The sequence below is a fragment of the Talpa occidentalis genome, unplaced genomic scaffold (assembly GCF_014898055.3).
Source record: "Talpa occidentalis isolate TD23 unplaced genomic scaffold, MPIMG_talOcc4v2.1 talOcc4.11, whole genome shotgun sequence".
Taxonomy (NCBI): domain Eukaryota; kingdom Metazoa; phylum Chordata; class Mammalia; order Eulipotyphla; family Talpidae; genus Talpa; species Talpa occidentalis.
This window is the reverse complement of record NW_023601104.1, coordinates 36,960,080-36,980,509: the sequence shown is the minus strand read 5'-3', so window position 1 is coordinate 36,980,509 and position 20,430 is coordinate 36,960,080. Positions and strand designations below refer to the sequence as shown.

Here is a 20,430-nt window from a genome sequence, read left to right as displayed (position 1 = left end):
GTCTTGCCAACACTGCAGAGGATTTTCATTTCAGTAGCTGCATAAAGGAAACAGTAGGAGGTGGGTCACTACAGGGGTGTTTTTTTTTATCCTACCTATCCTACCAGCAAGAATTCTTTTGACCTCCTACTGTTGCCTTTTAAGACTGTTCATGTGGGGAACACTGTAGGTTAGCTGTGCTATTTCTTAGAAGGAAGAAAAAATGGCCACTTTGTTTTTGAATAAAGCATTAAATTGTTGCTTATTTTCTACTAGGATTTTCTACCAAGATTAAGTGTCGGGCCTCCCCGGTGGCGCAGCGGTTGAGCGCTGGGTTGCGAAGCTGCACGCGGCCTCTGCGGCGCCGGTTCGATCCCCGGCTGCTCCCCGGCCACCGGAGGAGGGTCCCACATGGCGTGCAGACCTCTCCTGCCGCCCGCTGCTCCCCTCAGCAGTGTGCTTCGGTCCTTCTGCCTGCTCTGCTCCCCGCTCTGGCTCTGGTGAATTCTCTCACCCTCCCGCGCTTCTGACTGTACCCAGTGCATGTATGAACAGAACAAAACAAACAAACCAGCAAACAAATAAATAAAGCATGCCTCTATTAAAAAAAAAAAAAAAAAAAAAAAAAAAAGATTAAGTGTCATTGTTAGGCACTTAAAGTTGTTCTTAGGAAAGATATTTAGAAAGAAATGATTTAAATAAAAAACCTGGTTAGGGAAAAATTTTAAATTAAAAAACCAGTCTTTCCAAAAAAACAATAGCGATAATCTAATTTGAAAATGTAATTATGCCCAAATTAATTTACTATTATAAAATATTACTATTTCTCTAATTTTTTTCCCTTTGTAAATGAACTTTGAGTTTATACTAGCATACAACAAAATACACTCATTTAACTATAGGTTAATGAGTGTTTACAAACATATACTTGTATAAAATATATTTCAAAATACATGATAGTGACCACAACCATGATATGTAATATTTCCAACACTCCAAGTAGTTTTGTTTCAGTCTAATTTTCACCAGCCCTGGATCCAAGCAACCACTAATCTTGCTTTGTCACTATATATTAAGGGCTGCCTATTCTTTAATTTCATGAAAATGCACTGACACAGTATATACTTACTCTCTGCTACTTCGTTTCTTTTGCTCAGCATGTTTGTGAGATTCACTATGTTGCTGTGCATATGGATAGTCTGTTCTTTTTAATTGCTGGCAGGGTATTCCAGTGTGCAGATATGGTACAATTTACCATTTACCTACTGTTTGCTCCATTGAGACTATTATAAATAAAGCTATTATGAACATTTGTGTATAAGTCCTTGTATAAATAAAATGTTTTTATTTCTTTTGGTTAGAAATGAGTGGGATTGCTGAGTTGTAGGGTCAACTTTTTAAAAATCTCTACACTGTTCTCTGAAGTGGTCATATAATCAGACATTCCCACCACCAAGTATTAGAGTTCCAGTTCTGCATCCTTGCTGATAATTGGCATTATCAACCTATCAAGAGTTTTAGTAGACATGTAGTGGAATTTCATTGTGGCTTTATTTGTATTTTTCTGATGGTCAATAATGTTGACCAATAATTTGAATCTTTTCACGTGCTTATTGTCCACTCATAGATCTTTCTTAGGATTAATGTTTCTCCAAATCTTTGTAGGGCAAAGAATTTTTATATATTCTGGTGTCAAATTCAATGTCGGATATTTAAATCAATTTTATCAGTGCTTTTCCAAAAATAGTTTTAAATTTTGATGAAGTTCAATTTATCAACTTTTAAATGTTTGTGATTTTTTGCATCCTAAGAAATCCCTGCCTACCTCAAAGTCAGGAAGAATTTTACCAGTATTTAGTTCTTGTTTTTAGTTTTGTTTTGTGTATGGAGTGAAGTAATGGTCAAGAAAGGCTCCGTTTTTTTTCCTTTATACAAATATCCCACATCTTTTGTTGAACAGCCGATCATTTCATTTCATGTGTATGTAGAATATAAAGAAATAAAACAAAGGAACAGACAAAACTAAACCATAACAACCCCTAGAAATATAAATGCAGAAATGATCCTATTAGTGGGGGGATGCTATTAGATAGAGGTGATGAAGAAAGGGGAAAGGGACAAAACAGACTATGGTGGAGGATTATTGGGGCTTTGGTGGCAGATGTGGTATAATAACATACATTTGAAGCGGTGTGAACCTTGTCCTCTAAATCATACACAGTGCTGTAAAGTAGTCTTACCTCAAATTTAAAAAAGCTACAGGGAAAAAAAGACCATCATCTTCCCTGTGAATTATCATAATACTTTTGTCAAAAATCAACTGATCATATACATACAGACCTATTTCCAAATCTTCCATTCATCTAAAATACCTACCTTAACACCAATATCATCACATTGTTTTGATCACTACAGTATCAACAGTATTCTTCTTTGTCAAAAATTTTTGGCGATCCTAATTCCTTTCATTTTTCATATAAATTTTAGAATCGGTTTATCATTTTCTACAAAAAATCTATTGGAATTTTACTTGGAATTACAAAGGGAAGAATTATCACTTTAATAATATTGTCTTCCAATTCATGAACATGGTATTTCCATTAAAGTCTTTAATGCTCTCAGCAATAACTTTCCAGTTTTTAATGCACAGACCCTGTACATATTTTAAAATTTTATTCCTAAGTCCTTTGTATTTTTGGTGTTATTATTTTAATTACACTTTCTGTTTATTTTTAGTATAGGAAAATTGAACTATTTTTGTATACTGATTTTATATCTCGTGACCTTGCTAAACTCAAAGTTTCAGTCATCTTTTTGTACATTCCTCAGGATTTCCTACCCAATAAGAATAAGCATGTACGTGCTCAACTACTGGTTTCTAAAGAGCATTTCCCATAAAAGAAACTGGGGTTCCTTGGAGATTTGATATTTCAGGGGCCAATACTAGGTAAATACCTGTGAAAAAGATGGGACATGAAAAATGGACAAAAGACTCCCATTGGCTATTTTCTATGGGGGAAGAGGTAAGTATTTCCTTGTCAAAGAATGCTTATAAATGTAGAAGAAACAATGGAATTAGAAAATCATAGCTTATAGTACCGTTATAAAATTGCTAATACTAGTGAGTGGAAATTTGATGAGAAACAAGACACAAAAACTCAAGCTATCTCCCCACAAGGTACTTGTTAAATATGAAGGGAAAAAATTACTTTATCGTGGAGAAATGTGGCAGGTAACATTTTAATCCAGTGATTTAAAGTTAACATGATTAGCAACGGCCCCCATGTGCCTGATACAATGCACTGACAAGAACATAATGCTTCTATACTATTTCTTCCAAAAACACATAAGCTGAATGTAATGAGGAAATACTAAACAGTTCTGAAATGAAGGATATTCCACAAGACATTAGTAGCCAATGCTTTATGTAAAGGTCATCATCATGAAAATTAGGAGGAACTGTTGCATAGCAAAGAAAACCACTGAGACCTGGTAATTAAATGCAGTATGTGATCATGGACCAGAAGATAATGTTCTTCTTTTGTGACAAAGGATATTAATGAGACAACTAGTGAAATATGAACAGTCTTTAGATACAGCCTAAGTATTAATCTGATGATTTTGATAAACTAGTTGTTTTAAAATATCCTTGTTTTTTATGGAAACCATTATAGTACTAATGGGCACCATGTCTGCAACTTATTCTCAAATGACTCAGAGGAAAAATAAGTACATACAGGAAGATAAAGAGTGATAAAGTATATGTGGTAACATGTTAACCTTTGAGGAACCTGGTGAAGAACACATAGGAATTCTTTGTAGAAATTTTCAGTTTTCTATAAAAATAAAAATTATTACATGATAGAAAGTTAAAAAGAAACAGTAAGTACAATTACTTCTACTTGGCATACATACCCAGATTTTCTATGGTGTAATAGCGCTGTTTATAGTCCACTTTGATGGTCTGGGCATGAGGGCTGCCAATGCCATAACCAATGGCATAACCTCTGACCACAATGTTTTGATTCTCTGGAGGAGTCCAGCTTACTACAATGCTAGTAACCAGTGGGCGAACGTGAAGAGAACTAGGCACTTCAGGAACACGGGTTTCTGGGAAGGAAAAGTAGAAAAGCAAGATGAGATCCACCTTCTGAATGCTGTTCAGCCTCCTGCCAAATTATTTGCGACTAAGTGTTTTTCCATTCTGCCCAAGAATTCAAAGGGAATTTTTAGTATGATGCGTGGTTTTACTACGTTACTACATTTTAAGATGAAAGCAAAACCTAAACACCTTTGAACACAAGCTACTCATTTGGAAAGGAAGACCTAAGATCCTCTGCACAATGGACTTTTGATGGCTGTCTATTCCTCTTGGTCATACATCTGATACAACAATTCTATTAGGTAGAATAAGGAAAGGCATTGTACCAACTAATTGCTATCATAGGTGATCAAGGATTACATTACAGCAATGGTGTCAATTATATAATCCTCTAAATACTGAAATAGGGCAGAAAATATAAAATTTTAGAACTACCAATTAGCTTAAATGGTGGTGGACCCAAGAAGCTTACAAAGGTGGCAATTGAGAGTTATGTTTCAAATACATATTTCAAAGCATAAATTGCCATCTTAATTAAAAATTAGTAAACCAAGAATTACAATAAGTACCAAGTTGTGTTTTTTTGGTTTTTTTTTTTTTTTTTTTTTGTCTCCCAACTGCAGCATCTGTCTCTGATAAGGATAAATACTACAAAACTATTCACTGAAAAAAACAGGTGAATAAAAGGGCAAAATGTCCAGGACTCAGGGAAAAGGGGAACTTTAGGATTCATGTATTTCAGTCTTAAATTTTAGATCATCCATCTACTTAAGCGCTTTGGTCAAAGCTAGACTTAAAGCACCTGTACATTTTTATTTTTCTGGTTCTGCTTAAAGGGACAATTTTCTAAAAGCCACTGCAAAAAACAAAGCACAACATTCTAGATTTGCTATATTACAGGAATGAGAGCAGTGTAAAACAAAAGTTCACAAATTTAAGTTATACACACCCCAAATCTGTGGCCTTCCAGTTAATTCATTTAACTATAGTTAGTACTAAGCCTGTGCCAACCCTGTCATTATTCTTTTTTGCTTTTTAAAGATTTACTTGTTTATGCATACAAGAGCTGAGTGTATGCTAGAGGTGGGGGGTGTTGGTGAGAGGATTTACCAGAGACAGACTGGGGAGCAGAATAGGTGGACTGACTGATATACACTGCTGAGGGCAGCAGCAGGTGAGAAAGGAGAGGTCTGCAGTGCCATGTGGGTCACCTCCCTGGCTGGAGATTGTAGCTCCGAATTGTTTCATAGTGCTGATGCTTAACCCCTTGCGCCACCAGGGAGGCCCCCTGCCAATTATTCTTACCATCTAAGTCACTCTCAAAAGTTTCAGCAGATAGCCAGTCAGTAGCTGGGCCTGTACCATTGATGGTTAGAGCAGCCACTCGGAAATTATATTCAGTCCCCCGATCAAGACCTGAGACACAAATGACAAAAAAATGATAAGCTGAACAAGAGCTCTGGAATATGAAACATTAACAGTCCTTCATTAAAGCAATTATCTCATCTACCAACTTGGTAGATAACTACAATCTTGATAATACAGAACAGGCAATATGTAAGTAGAGCAGAATAGCTCCCACCTTTATAGGCTGAAACCCAACCCTCCTAAGAGAAAACAGATATGAGTAAAGCTCCAAGGAGACTACAGATTCTTTGCATTTGAAGGCATTTTAGAAATCATTTAATAAAATCCTTTAAATTTTGTTACTAAGGAAGTGAAAGGCCCAAAAGAGGCCAAGGATAATGAAAGAGTTAGAACAAAGGAATAAAGTCAGTTGGTCTCAGAAAACACCAAAATCCAGGAAAGAATGCAAAAATATAATGTCTACCAGGTTCTGTGAGACATCTATAATACATTCACAGTTGAAAAATTCTGAATAGCAAATAGCACCTAAAAATTTTTTCACAATCTAGTTGTCCAAAAAGAGGACTAGAGTATTTCTTCTCTATAGAACTCTTCATATTTAGTATCAGCTAACAAAGTACACAATTTACCAATGTATAGATGTCAACAAAGACCTACGTGTAAAAGTCTACCCTTATATAGGGCAACAACCAATAATATAGTCAGTCTTACATTTTTTTCTTTTTTTTATTGTGTTAAAATATACGTAACATAAAATTTGCTGTCTTAACCATTTTTAAGTGTAGATAGTTAACATTAATAAATTTTTAGCATTTGTAGGTAATAGATATTATGATAGGTCTTAAAAGATTTATGAAATATCTTAGCTCCCCATATATAAATACTGGAAACTAGAAGGGTGAAAAATATCCTTGGAGTCATATATTTACCTTCTCCTATACCAAAGGAAGCCAACCCCATCTGTGAAGTAAGGAGCAAGGAGAAAGCTTACTGGGTTACCAGAGTATAGGTTTTCATTGTCAATGGCTCTCTCAAGTTTTAGAAACTTGAAGCTATAAAGAAGGGAAGCGCCATCATATCTTTTAACCCCAGACCTTGGTCCTCTCAAGATTATACTCCCAACGGCACAAGTGACTGATGTGAAGCTTCTTTAATCATTTCACTTACTATGCAGGAGGGATGTAATATAAGGAAAGTTAAGAGTTCCCCAAGGATGACGAAATTAATTCGCAGGGTTTTGATACTAATGACATACCTCCAATTCTTACAGTTCTCTTTTATATAAGAGTGGAAATCCCAAAAGAGTTTCTCAGAACCATCTGTTGCTATTTTCTGTAAGCATGGTGCCAATATCCAAAGATTAAAAAGCACTTCATCTTTCCCCCAACCTTCTGCAAAGCCAACTTGCCTTTGCTAAGCCAACTCTATTTAAGGAAGAAAGAGGGGGAATCTCTGTCACTTATAAGGGGCCCCAATTTGAGATGCTTTTGGGTTCATTTTTATAAGTATGCCACTTGCTGTGTTTCATGTGAAGGGAAAACTACCCAAAAGAGCTATCTCTGAAGCAATTTATAAGACTTTATCATGTCCATAGTAGCAAGAATGATTACCACATTAATATGGCAATGCACAAATATTTCAGGCCACATACATACAAGTGGAGTTGGTATTATACAAATAATTTTGTAGATAATTGCTACTACCTTGATTGAGTAATTTTTATTTTGCTTTTATAGTTTTGTTTTACCTTTTCTTTTAGATTACAAGAAATACATATATTAAAAAAAGAAAATATGAAGATAATAGAAAAACACAAATAAGAAAAAAAACCCCAAAATTAAATTATACCACTTGGAGATGGCAGAACCTGTAAAAGAGTTTTCCAATAATTTTTATCAAGCCAAAAGTGTCTTTTCTTTGAAGAATTTTTATTTGTCTAAGCCAAAAGTTCAAAGAAGTCATGTAATTAGAATATTCCTTTTTCTTAAAATTTGTATTATAGTTTTATCTTTTCATTTCTAAATCAATTTCAAAGTCTTTGGGGGGCAGAGCAATACTGCCCTTCACTGTTTGCATACAGTGGGGGTCTGCTAAATGTTTATTGAAATAAAACAAACAAAAAAATAGAACCAACGTACCGTGCCTTGTACTCTCTCTATATATGTATCTATGAGCCCAATTTAAAAGATAAATACATAAATATTCACACATGTATGTGTATGCATAAATATGTATATATGTATGCATCTGAAAAAGAAACAAAAACCAAGGAAGAGAAGAGAAAGTAACAACTTCAGTAATGTAGGTAAACTTCTGTCTATTGCCTTCAAAAAGTATAGTCCCAGGAGAGAGCAGAAGATGAGAGGGGTGCCCTTCTCTCATGCACTCTCAGTTCCTACGAGCACTCATGACGGAGCACCATGCTGTGGTGAGTGGGATGCTAGTGTTAAAGATGTATATTTTTCATGCAACATGGTATCCACACGAGAGACCAGCACATTTCACTATCTGAGAAAGACCTTCTCTCAAGTTTGCTCATGTGCAGTACAGCCTACCTTCCACCAGCTGAGACAGCTGGGTTCCAGCTACCACAGTCTCAGTGACGTCACTCTTTCGGGAGGCCTTCCGATAGCGAACCTTGTAGCCAGTGATTTGTCCATTTTGTGTGGCTGGAGAAGGTGGCTGCCAGTGAATCATAATACTCTGGGAAAAATAAGATTATAGGGAAAAGACTGACTATATAAAAAGTTTGGACCCAAAGGTTTTGTATATTACTACCCTAATTTTTCTGTGTAAAGGAGGTATATAAAAGGCAGCAGGGTACTCAGAGTTTTACTAAATTATTTAATAATCACTCAAGAACACTTTTTAATTTTAAAATCTTCCATTATCAGAAAGGGATATTATATTTGTGGGCAATATACCCTGGGCACTTGACCTACTGGATATTTTCCAGAATGACAACACTGGGCAAAAGTCTCAGAAGAGTTTTCAAAAGGAAAATACAAGATTAGAAGCAGATGAATTTGGTAGTAAATTATTGTTAGGTGTAAAGATTCTTTCCCATCTGCAGTATGCAATAGCTGAAATTAAATAATATCCATTTAAAATTCCTCAGAAGGTAATTAACAACTGTTATCATTAATTAACAACTGTTGTTTGTTGTTTCTAAAAGAAGAAATGGAGTCCCACTGGACTTTTTAAAAGGACTGAATCCCTCAGTTGTCTATGCAGCCCAGAAAAGGCTCTGGACTCTGAGAGGCATCCATAACCCTAAGTGTATAGTGAAGTTGACTTGGAGGGAGGATTTGAGCATATGCACCCAGTCTGACAGCTGTCTGCCTTTAATTTACATGGGGGATGTTATCATAAACATCTTCTTTCTGTGTATCACCAAGGTTCTGGAATGGTAAGATCTCAAATGCTGTGATTTATATAACAATTGCAGTGTATATGTACAGCTAAAGTAATTTTGGCAATAGAGAAAGGCAGCAAAGTTACACAGTATAAGCTGGAGTTGGTTTTCTAAGTCCAGCCTTACTAACATATCTATGTCACCTTATTTCTCTGATTATGATTGTTTTTAGTTAAGCTGTAATTTATAGGCTTAGTATTTTAAAAAACAAATAGATGATTGCAATGTTAGCATTCACATATTTTGATGGTTTCCCACAAAATTTCCCTGCTATAAACCCTTCTGAGATTTGACAGTATAGTAGTGAAAATGAGTAACAGCAACATAAAATTTTACCTTTGAATTTCTTACTTCTAAGGACAGATTCTGAGGAGCAGCACTGGGAACTGAAAAAAAGGAAAAGTTTTTTCAATCACCCAACATATCATCATGTGACTGTTTTTGGCTAGACTTTACACAAATGCACATTTCCAACACTAATTATGCATCAAAATTCTTTTTTTTAGAAGAATTATTTATCTATGCATACAAGAACTGAACCGCGGCACAGGCCAGAGATGGGGGTGGGGTGGGGTGAGAGGATCCACCAGAGACAGAGTAGGGACAGAACAGGAAGATTGACCAAAATACACTGCTGAGGGGAGCAGCGGGCGAGCCAGGAGAGGTTCGCTGTGCCATGTATCAGCCCCCTGGCTGGGGATCAAACTTGTGCTGCAGTGGCCGCGGACAGCCCCATAGGCTGCATCTTAACTTACCCTTGTGCCACCAGGGAGGCCCTATGTATCAAAATTCTAACCCACCTCAGAGTTCATATTGATTGAACTATGTGGATAAGGGATGGCCAGGTTTGACTCATTAGAGAAGTAAGACATATTCATTTAAAGTTTGTTCAATAAATGGTGCTGGGAAAACTGGGTCGCTACATGCAAAAGAATGAAGCTTGACTACTACCTAACACCATGCACAAAAACCAACTAAAAATGGATTAAAGAACTAGACATAAGACCTGAAACCATAAAATACATAGAAGGAAATATAGGCTAAACTCTACATGATATGCATATCAAAGACATCTTTACAGACACATCACCCAAAACAGTGATAGTGAAGGCAAAGATTAACAGCTGGGACTACATCAAATTAAAGAGCTTCTGCACAGCAAAAGAGACAATAACCAAAACAAAGAGAAACCCCACCAACTGGGAGAACATTTTTGCGCACAACACTAATGATAAACGACTGATCACAAAAATCTACAAAGAGCTGATGAGACTCAACAAAAACGAAGAAAATAATCCAGTCAAAAATTTGGCAGAAGACCTAAAAAGAAACTTCTCTGAAGAGGAAATGCAAATGGCCACCAGGCATATGAAAAAATGTTCAACATCACTTGTAACCAGGGAAATGCAAATCAAAACTACCATGAGATACCATCTTACACCAGTGAGAATGGCACATATTAAAAAAACTAGCAACAACAAATGTTGACGAGGATGTGGAGAAAAAGGAACTCTCCTGCACTGTTGGTGGGAGTGCAAACTGGTCCAACCACTATGGAGAGCTGTGTGGAGATTTCTTGACCTACTAAACATAGAGCTTCTATATGATCCAGCAATTCCACTCCTAGGTATTTACCCAAAGGACACAGAAACATCAATTCCAAAGAGCACCTGCACCCCTATGTTTATAGCAGCACTGTTTACAATAGCTAAGCTTTGGAAACAACCCAAATGCCCCAAAATAGATGACTGGGTCAAGAAGATGTGGTGCATATACACCATGGAATATTACTCAGCATTCAAAAAAGATAAACACATGCAATTTGCAGCAACATGGATGGAACTGGAAGGGATCATGCTCAGCGAAATAAGCCAGAATGGAAAAGAAAAATACCGGATGGTCTCACTCATAGCAGGAATCTAGAAAACTTAAATAAGGGACCAGGAAAAAGAATAACTATAAGAAAGAAAATATCAAAATCAACAAACAACGATGAACTAGAGACACTCTACGGGGGGTGAGGGGGCGGGGAAAGGAGGGATTGGGGTCAAAATAAGGGGGTTGTAATTGTATGGGGAATATAAAAATAAAAAATTTAAATATTAAAAAAAATTTAAAAAATTAAAAAAAGACACATTCATTTATATATCCATGTCAGTTTGTGCCTTGGCAAGTCAGACACTTATTTAGAGATGTGACAGTGACTTCAAACTTTCCTAGGTTCTGAATTTTTCCAGACCTCTGAACCTTCAACATATTCTTTGAATATTCTTGATGATAGCATGTATTTATCTTGGAGAAAGGATCATAAGTTTTCTGGAACCAATTCTCAAAAATATGGCAAGTGAGAGATTATCATAGGTTCACAATGTTATTGCATAAATCAGTGAGTTTTGTTTTCTTATGCGGTTCCTAAACTGTCTTTTTATAATAATTTCTTTTATTGAAGTAACATTGGTTTACAACATTGTGTATGATTCAGAGGTATAGGATCTCCCCCTTCAGGTAGATGTATTACACCACACTCACCACCAAGGCACCCATAGTGCTCCACCATAATCTATTGGGTCCCCTCCCCACTTCCTTCTTCTCCCTTCCTTCCTGATAGACCCAGTTATATAGTCAGATTTTATCTGCTTTCTTGCTTTGTTTCTCTATATTCCACATATACGTGATATAATCTGGTATATGTCTTTCTCCTTCTGACTTATTTTACTTAGCATTATCCCCTCCAGTTCCATCCAATGGGAAGAATTTCTTTTTTAGTAGAGCAAAGAGATATTTAAGCAATGGCAGCCTCAGGAAAGTGACCATCTGGTTTCCCAAAGCAACTATTACAGCAGGGAACACTCATTTAGAAGTGAGAAGTTTGGAGCTATTGGTTAAAGAAACAGCTGAACTTCAGTTTCTCACATATTAGGGATAAGATAGGGTATTCAAAGTCCACAAATGCAACACCATTCCTCTTTGTAGTGAGTATAGTAAGCAAAGAAAATTTAAGTAGACCTGATTAGTTCTCTCTCCATTCATAAATGCTGACTTTAGTTCTCTGTTGTTGTATATCATGCTTTAGTTCTTTGTTGTTGTAAAGTTGTTGTATATCATGCTAGCGAAGTATATCAGGCCTCAACCCTGACAATCAGGTGCAAAGGGTCTGGAGTAGGTCTTGGGCACCTATTTTTGGTTTTTTTTTTGAGGAAAAAAATCTATAGTTGTTCCATTCATTTCCCTATTAAGAACCTATGCATTGGCTGCATATGCACTCAACAGTGGTGCTGTCATTGCTGTTGTCATCACAACTGTCACCATCTTGACCATCACTGCTACAATTTGCTATATGTGCCCATACTTCAGTATCCATACAATTCCACAGAACAGTTTTTTTGTCATTATTTCTGTTTTTGAGATAAGGAAACTGTAAGTGAGGTTTAGGGCAGTTAACCCACCCTTGTTTCAGCTGGCGACAGAACCAAGATTTGTCTCACTTCAAAGTGATGCCCTTAATCACTGAGCTAAGACACATTCAGTGCACATGACAGGCACTGTATTGGGCATGCCAACCCACCTGTGTGCAGTTAAAATATGGCTCATAATGTAAATTTAAAAGCCCACATTAAATCTCTTTCTCCCCTCAACTTTTCTGAAGTGTCTTGAACAACTGTGTAGCTGGCTAATCAAATTACAATTTTTATTTATTTCCCCCAACTTTTCATCCTGAAAAATATCAAGCACAAAGAAAACAGTGGTAGGAATCATACAATAAACACCATATAGTTTCCTCCTGTAAATACCCCACCAATTTGCCTTATTTCTCTCACTGTGCATGCATACACATGGTTATTTGTCTTTATGATGCTTCTGAATCTGAGGTAGAGACACAGCCATCATGGTACTTCTCTCCTAAATGCCATAGAACAAGGACATTCTCCAACAAAATGATAACAAGCATATTCAGAAAATTTAATCCTAACACACAATTAATAATACACTTAATAAGATATCTAATATTCACTGTTGCTTCCTATTATACCTATCTAACACTAGGTAATTATACAACCAGTATCTTTGTAGCATTTTAATCACCAGATCGAGGATCTAAAGATCACATATGCTTCTCTACGTGTCTTCACTCTTCTTTAATCTAGATTCTAGAATATTCCCCAACTTTTTATATTTCTAAGACTAATATGTTTCAAGAATGCAGGCCAGTTCTTTTGGAGGGGTAGAATTTGCCCGTTTGGGTATGTCTAGCTTCTTCACCATGATCAGATTCAAGTTAAACATGTTTGGTGGGGACTAAACACAGGTGAGAGGTAGAGTTATGTTCCTCTTATGCATCACTCAGGAGGCACATGATGTCAGTCTGCTCCTTGGTGATGCTGCATTTGGTCATTTGCTTAAGGGGAGCAAACTACAGTTCCTAAAGCATGTGTGTTTATATATAAGGACATATAAATATACATTAAAAAAATAAGACATTTTTATAACACACTGATTATAGTTGAGTTTCAGGAAATAATATGTACACATAGCAAGTACAATGGATGATGTTATTTTTTGTCAACTCTAAAAAACTTTTTTTTTAAAAAAATGCTAGTTATGCCTACTCAATCTCTTTGACAACCTGTACTTTGGAAAATACTACTCTGCGTCATGGGTATATACATACAACTTAGCTTAGAAATTCTATCACAAGTGAAAAATGAAATGTCATTACAAAAGACCCATTTGGCATGCAAATATGATTGCTAAGTACAGCAAGGCTAGCCTTCCAACAACACTAGAATGATCTGTGCTATGAACAAACAACAATCTTTATGAAAGCCCCAAGTAAAAATAAAAGCACTGAGAACATAACTCAGTACCAGGCAATGCATGTGCTGTATCCTCTGACTGACTGTTTACAGCAGTCCAATTAAATTGGTATTAACTACATTTTAGATGTAAAAAACACATTCTCAGCTAGGTCAAGTGACTTGACAAAGGTTTCACTCCCAGGGATCAACTGGGATCTGAACTAAATCTTGTTGTATCAAAGCCCATGATCACCTCTTTGCCACCAGGGGCACTGTGTTTCAAAGGAAGGAAGACTTACCATCTGACAATGTTCGAACAGCCACATCTTGTGTGGAGACCCCAGGACCATGTTTATTGTAGGCAACCACTCGAAAATTATACTCTGTATATTTTTTCAACCCATTAATGGTGTGGGAGAGACTTGAAACATCAACATCCTTAAATAAAACAAAACAATTTATATATATGCCACTCAAGCCAAAAGAAGTGCTGCACTATGAAGAATTAACTATGCAAATTCCATACTGAATGCAGTCAAAGCAGATTAATCATAAACATTGGCAATTTACTTAGAAGTATCGCTTGATGTTTAGTGACCTTTACTAGTAAAAATCTTGGTACAGAGAAATGACTCTACTGACTTTGTGTTTCCTATACATTACTTTTCTTTCAGATTTTGACTTTTGGAAATATATTTCAAATTTACTAATCTAATCAATGTATTGGAAAATGGCTTCATCTTTTACCTGTTCTTTATCAGTCCCTTTTTCCATGTAGTATAATTTGTAATTCTGAATTTCTCCATTGCCAGACAGTGGTGTTTCCCATGTGATGGTGATGGAAGTAGGTGAAACTGCATATGCTCGGATGTTAGGTGCTGGGCCAGGAAGCTGAACTGGAAAGAAAATTTCAAGAGAGCAAGATATATGAAATTAACTGCATTCCTCAATAACCATTCTCAGCATTAATGCCATACTGGATTATTTTAAAAACTAAGAAGTGATTTGATTAACGTATTAGGATTAATACACAATTAAACACATTTCCCTTTATAATTCAAATTAAAACCAAAAATTATCTGTAAAGTATCCATAAAGTATCTCAAATTTATTCAAAGAAAAATATGAAAACTTTAGAATTTTTGTGGTTTATAAAATACCAGCTTTGTGGAAGGACTGTATAGCAGATAAGAGCGACCATCACAGAAAGAGCCTTCTTTTGTCAGGTGGTGAGGTAGAGTGATGAACAGAGTTCCAACCCACCAAGAACTTTTAGTCTAATAGGGAAGTCAGACATAAATACACACAAATAATGTCAAAAGTGCTAGTAGCTAGGTAATGATCACAATGAAGAGAGAGAGAAGAGTACACAACTTTGCTCTGGGAGGGTTTGGTAGAAAAGGGAAGGCTGGTGTGAAGACTTCTGGGGGCTAAGGAAAATGAATACTTTTCTCAGATACCAAGGAAAAAATTATACCAGTAAACAGGTCAGGGAGGAGGATGTAGGAGAAAACCGTGCTACATGGCTCAGATTAAAAGATGGCAGCTGTGGGAGAGATAATGATTGACAGGATGACAAGAACCAGTTAGTGAAGAACATGTAGTGCCTTACTAGGGAGTCTGGATTATTTCTAGTAGGTGCAGGTAATTACTGAAAAACTATGAGTAGGAACATATATGACGTGATCAGATCTGTGTTCAGAAAGACATGTGAACATACCATGGAAGAACAGCACTACGGGAACAAGACTAGGGGAGAGAATAATAGTCTATTTAAAAAATAGCTATCATTTGTTGAATGCTTAATCGAGTACAGCAGTTAGTGCTTTACATGTATTTAAGTGACATTTTATTTACCTTTGCACTCAACACTCTTTACAGATGAGGTTCAGAGACCTCTAAGAACCATTCCTAAGTGAATGGATATTAGTGAGTGGTGGAGTAAAGATCAAGCAGTCTCTAAATCTAAAATGTGGCTCAGGAAGACCAATCAGACAGCTGTAATTCCTCCTATAAGATGTATATGATGGAGAATCAATTGTCTGCCTGGTTCTGACTCTTACATTGGCTCACATACCTTATGATATTCTTTTTTTTTTTTTTCTCTCTGTGGGACCCTCGCCGGTGGCCGGGGAACCAACTGGGGCTGTAGAGGCTGCGGGCAGCCTCGCAGCCCAGCGCTCAACTGCTGCGCCACCAGCCACCAGCCACCAGGGGAGGCCCCCTTATGATATTCTTTTAGTCTGACTGACAGGTTCCAATCCCAATCTACACACAAATTCTATGCCTACACTTGGCACACAGTCCCTATTTGAAAACAATTTCTCTGGTGCTAGGGTTCAGTAACAGACATCCATTAGAGTGAAGGAAAGGGGGAAAAACTAACAAAATGTATGACAAACTGGCTTTCTTAAATAACAGCAACATAGCTTAAGATTAGTTTTGCTACCAAAGTAAAGAAGCCTGAATATGGTTGTTTAAACAGTTGTGGGCTTTATTTAGTCATGAATCATGTTATTCACTTAATGTGAACAGCATATTTTGTGCAGCCTGACAGGTGGGATTTGTCTCACTTCTGCTGCTATGGAAAATTTCCTTCTAACTTATTAAAGGGAAAGAAAAACAAAACAGTTCCCAAATTCCCTTGAAATCACTTTCAGTATATTCGTTGGCTAAATGTACGTAAATAAGATCCTAAAAAAAGGTGCTAATAAATTCTTTCCTTTCAGCAGTATAGTGGCATAATAGAAAAAATTTTAAGTCAAGTGGTTTGTGAAACTAAATATATAAACTATTTTCCAAGGGCTGATTCCAACACTTACACCTCCTCACACAAGCTGAATACTTCCAGATGAAGTTCACATCTCTCTACACTAACTTCTCGTGTGAAAATGTGTTACAGTCTCTCTCCATCCCTAAAATACCCTCACCAGAAACTGATGTCCCTTCCCTGTACATTCCTCTTTTGTTACTTTTAAACAAACTCCATGAACAAAGGACTATGCTGGCTGCTTTCTTTGTGAGACAGCCCACACTGTCAATCTACTTGTCTGTGGTCCCACAGTGGAAGTTCCTGTGGTCAGAAGTCCACTCTTACTCATCTTTACACCCTGACTGCCTAGCACAGTGATCAGCATATGATAGCCTTCTTCATCTCTTTTCTTTCATCTTTAAATTTGACAATGACCCTTCTAGTGGTTCTCAAGAGTTTTGACTCAAGTTTTGAAGTAATCAAAGCCACAGACTCTTTCCCAAGAAAAATATGAGTATGAACACACAAATATTTTCATGTATTTTCAAATGGGTCACAGTTGTAAGATGGAATCCTGGGACCATATCAAATTCAGCAGTCATTGCGTTCATTTTTATCACGATTCCCTTGCATGTATACTGTTTGATCCTATTTCTAGGATTTGGGTCATGCAGTTTCCTCCCCCAAGAATACTTAGTCTAAGTCAGATGCTTCAAGGTCGACCTCAGATCTCATCTTTTCCTAGGAACCTGCTTCAATTTACTTTTCTTTCACAGAAATTGTCCCTTGTTCTGTATCCCAATATCTTTCACATGACACTTGTTCATTGAAGCTAATGTAGGAAAACTGACTAACAATTTGTTCCTGCATCTATCTGAATGTACTAACTGTGAAATTCAACCTCCTTTCCCTGTAATGAGGGCACATTCTATCCTTAACTCAACCCCCTGATTCTCTGATGGTGCTCTTGTTCTTGGCTGGGTTTGAATTCTGATCTTCAAGTTCTATCTCTGAAATGATCCACGCCACCTATCTTGACTGCTCCCTCTTAAGGGGTAGAATCCTATTTTGCTCATCTCCTGGATCTCCAATACCTTTGGATAGTAGCTGGTGTAGGAGATGCTCAACCAGTGTTTGATAAATGAATAACGTGCTATAGTATTAGTGAGTAAAGTTCCACAGCTTCTGGATTTTACTTATTCCATCCATCAGGGTAAATAAAGTCCTTGAGATATTTCCATAGCTTCATGGGCAAAGTCATTAGTCTGTTTAGTTCTCTGGTGAGTAACTTCTAAAAATATATCTCATATGCCCCCTAGCTGAAGTAAAATCTTTATTACAAACTTTTAATACAGAAAAACCAATACAGCTAATGGTAAAAGAGAACTGGAGAAGATTCTAAGGAAAACAGTGACTTTGTTAAAGGAAGGAAAAAGTGTAGATGAAAGTCTCAGTGGGAAAAGCATTAATTATTATTCAATTGTTTCTTCTTCCAATCTCAGGTCTATAGTTTGCAGTGAAAATTTAAGATATACAAGATATTTATAATATAAAACAATCCAATACTCATCTCAGTTGCAGAACACCTTAAGAAATATGAGTAGACGTAACACTATTTAGGCCAAAAGACCCACGGCTCCAAATGAAATCTTTAAAGGGATTCTGAAGTGTGTGGTGAATGTAAACATCAGAGCAATCTGTTTGACTTTCTGATTACAGTTATGAAACACTTATTTCACATGCAAAGCACTGTATCAGAAATTCAAGAAAATAAAAGGATTGTGAAGACTGTTTTGCCATAAAACAATGTACATTAATATGAGAACTTAAGGAAAGAAAGTGATACTATATCTTAAGACTACTGAGAAACAATATTAGGATCTGAGGAAAGATTCTAGAAGGTTATCTGGGCTAGTTCTTACAGGATGGGTAAAATTTAAACATGCATCAGAATTATATTGTCTTACACTATTTGCTACTGTTTGATCTGAATTAATTTTGTCTCCCCTAACGGATGAGGAACTATTTTCTTGCACCCCAATGATGTACAAGGCTATTCACAGGGCAGACCTTCATAAAGATCTACCTACAAGTGGGGCTGCAGGTGGTGGAAGACTTACCCTCAGGCTGGGTTTCAACTCGAAGTGGAGCTGAACTCTCTCCTGAGCCATGCTTGTTATGAGCCATAACTCTGAAGATGTACACAGTTGCTGGCATTAGGTTTTGAATGGTTACCTGCATTTCTCCTGGGCGACTGGTATTTTCAACACGTTCCCTTTGGACAAAGAGGGATTTGGAAAGAAAGAACATCAATTAGGGAAATTTCTAGAAAGTACAGTGTCATTTTCATTGCAATGCCTATAGACACCACACCACATCAGAATCTTAATAATTTAAGTCAAATTAACTCTCAAAAAATTAAACTTCTGAGATGGAATAGTGCATAATATAGAGACTGGCAAAGAGCAATGCCAGCTGTATTTGATAATGCGCCAACCAACCAAGCTTCTTGCTTGACCATTACTGATCTCTGGTCAAATTCACCACTTTCTTTCAGAGAAGACACAGAAAAGGGTCTTCTCAGTGCCATTTTAAATGGGGCACCTGGTCATCAATTTTCCAAATTTCTGCAATAACTGAGTTTTAAGGGGTGATTCTCAGGGAGTCAAAAAGAAGCTGATAGGGATGACCCAATTTTCACAGCAAATATAAGAATACTGTGTATATTTTGGATAGTAAGACCCTCGATAAAAAGAAACTCGATGTAATAACTTTGAAAACATCAAAAATTTAAATGTGTTCTTAATCTAATCTGTAAAATAAGTTCAACATGATGCTGATTTTCATGATTTATTTCTTAAATACTCTTTTCAAAGCATTTTAAAACTGATTTGCAATGTTTAACAAATTGTACCACAAACTGTACAGTCTAGTGCCATGAGATAAAAAAATTAAAAGCAGTTACCTAGATTCTATTCTGGGGAGTCTGTAGGTCCACACTTGGGCCCATAATTATGCTCACTATAATAAAACCAAGAGTTTTCAACAAGCATTGTGAAGGAATTGTGTTAGAATGGTCAAATTTGAGGGAAGATCTGATCTACCTAGAAAAAGTAATAAAAGGTTGAAAAACTACTCTGTAGAAGATATTACTTGGAACTATCTAAGGAGTTAAATCAAAATTCTTATTTTAAAATACTGAAATTACTAACTAAAATTAGTTTAGGTCTCCATGACCATAAGCCAATCTGTGTGACTGTTAACAACATTTGAATTTCAAAAAGCTGTGTTTTTCCAATACTTTTTCTGTAGTTCTTTAAACGACTTTATTTTAATACAAAGAAACCCAGTACCTGTATTCTATTTAGAGAGACTATTAGTCTTAGGGCCACTGGAAAGAGTATTTCAGTAATAAAGGTTAATGGCTAACAGATACTTAAGATATTTATAAAATTATTTTCCGTTAGCTAAACCTCACAAGATGTATTTAGGAGGATATCAATTGATTTCTAACACTTCAAGATTTCTGACACTTGGTATGATCACAAACAATCTCTTTAAAAGGAAAGATGGTATTTTATGCTTTACTGCACTATAAATTCCATGTGAGAACATAGATTATGTCTGTCCTGCTTACTGTATACATAAAGGTGTTAACAGAGTCTTCTCTAGAGAGATAATGGGCAAGGAGAGTGGGAAGGCTATTTTACTATAATTTGAAGTGAAATGTCATCTCCTTCATGTTCACATACAGAAACACTTAGTAGAATGATCAAATATTCCACTAAGTACAACATACCACATGTGTGTTAAATGAGTATAAATCTGCCTTCTGATATATGTCATGTATAATAATGATATTACGGATACCTTTTGTTTGTTTCTATGAAAGGGGGAAAAAGTAGGTGAAATGAGTGAAGGGATTAAAACCTAAGACAAATTTCTATGGCAGCATTCCACCCCCTTCCTCCCAAAAAAAATCAGTCGCAGGTGTGATTAGCCATGATAGAATACACAG

The 20,430-nt window shown here is 36.4% G+C and overlaps 1 protein-coding gene across 5 annotated transcripts in view; it reads right to left on the bottom strand.

The window, feature by feature from the left end:
* The window catches only part of NEO1 (neogenin 1), a 180,746-nt gene that overhangs the window by 29,280 nt on the left and 131,036 nt on the right, over positions 1–20,430 (bottom strand). For all 5 annotated transcript variants that reach the window (XM_054688657.1, XM_037502890.2, XM_037502892.2 and 2 more), the window contains exons 9-15: positions 18,533–18,687; positions 14,408–14,556; positions 13,960–14,098; positions 9,201–9,250; positions 8,005–8,152; positions 5,387–5,497; positions 3,895–4,089 (exon numbers count right to left, since the gene is read on the bottom strand). In XM_054688657.1, coding sequence (XP_054544632.1) covers positions 3,895–4,089; positions 5,387–5,497; positions 8,005–8,152; positions 9,201–9,250; positions 13,960–14,098; positions 14,408–14,556; positions 18,533–18,687 — 947 coding nt within the window. The remainder of the gene's footprint in view (positions 1–3,894; positions 4,090–5,386; positions 5,498–8,004; positions 8,153–9,200; positions 9,251–13,959; positions 14,099–14,407; positions 14,557–18,532; positions 18,688–20,430) is intronic.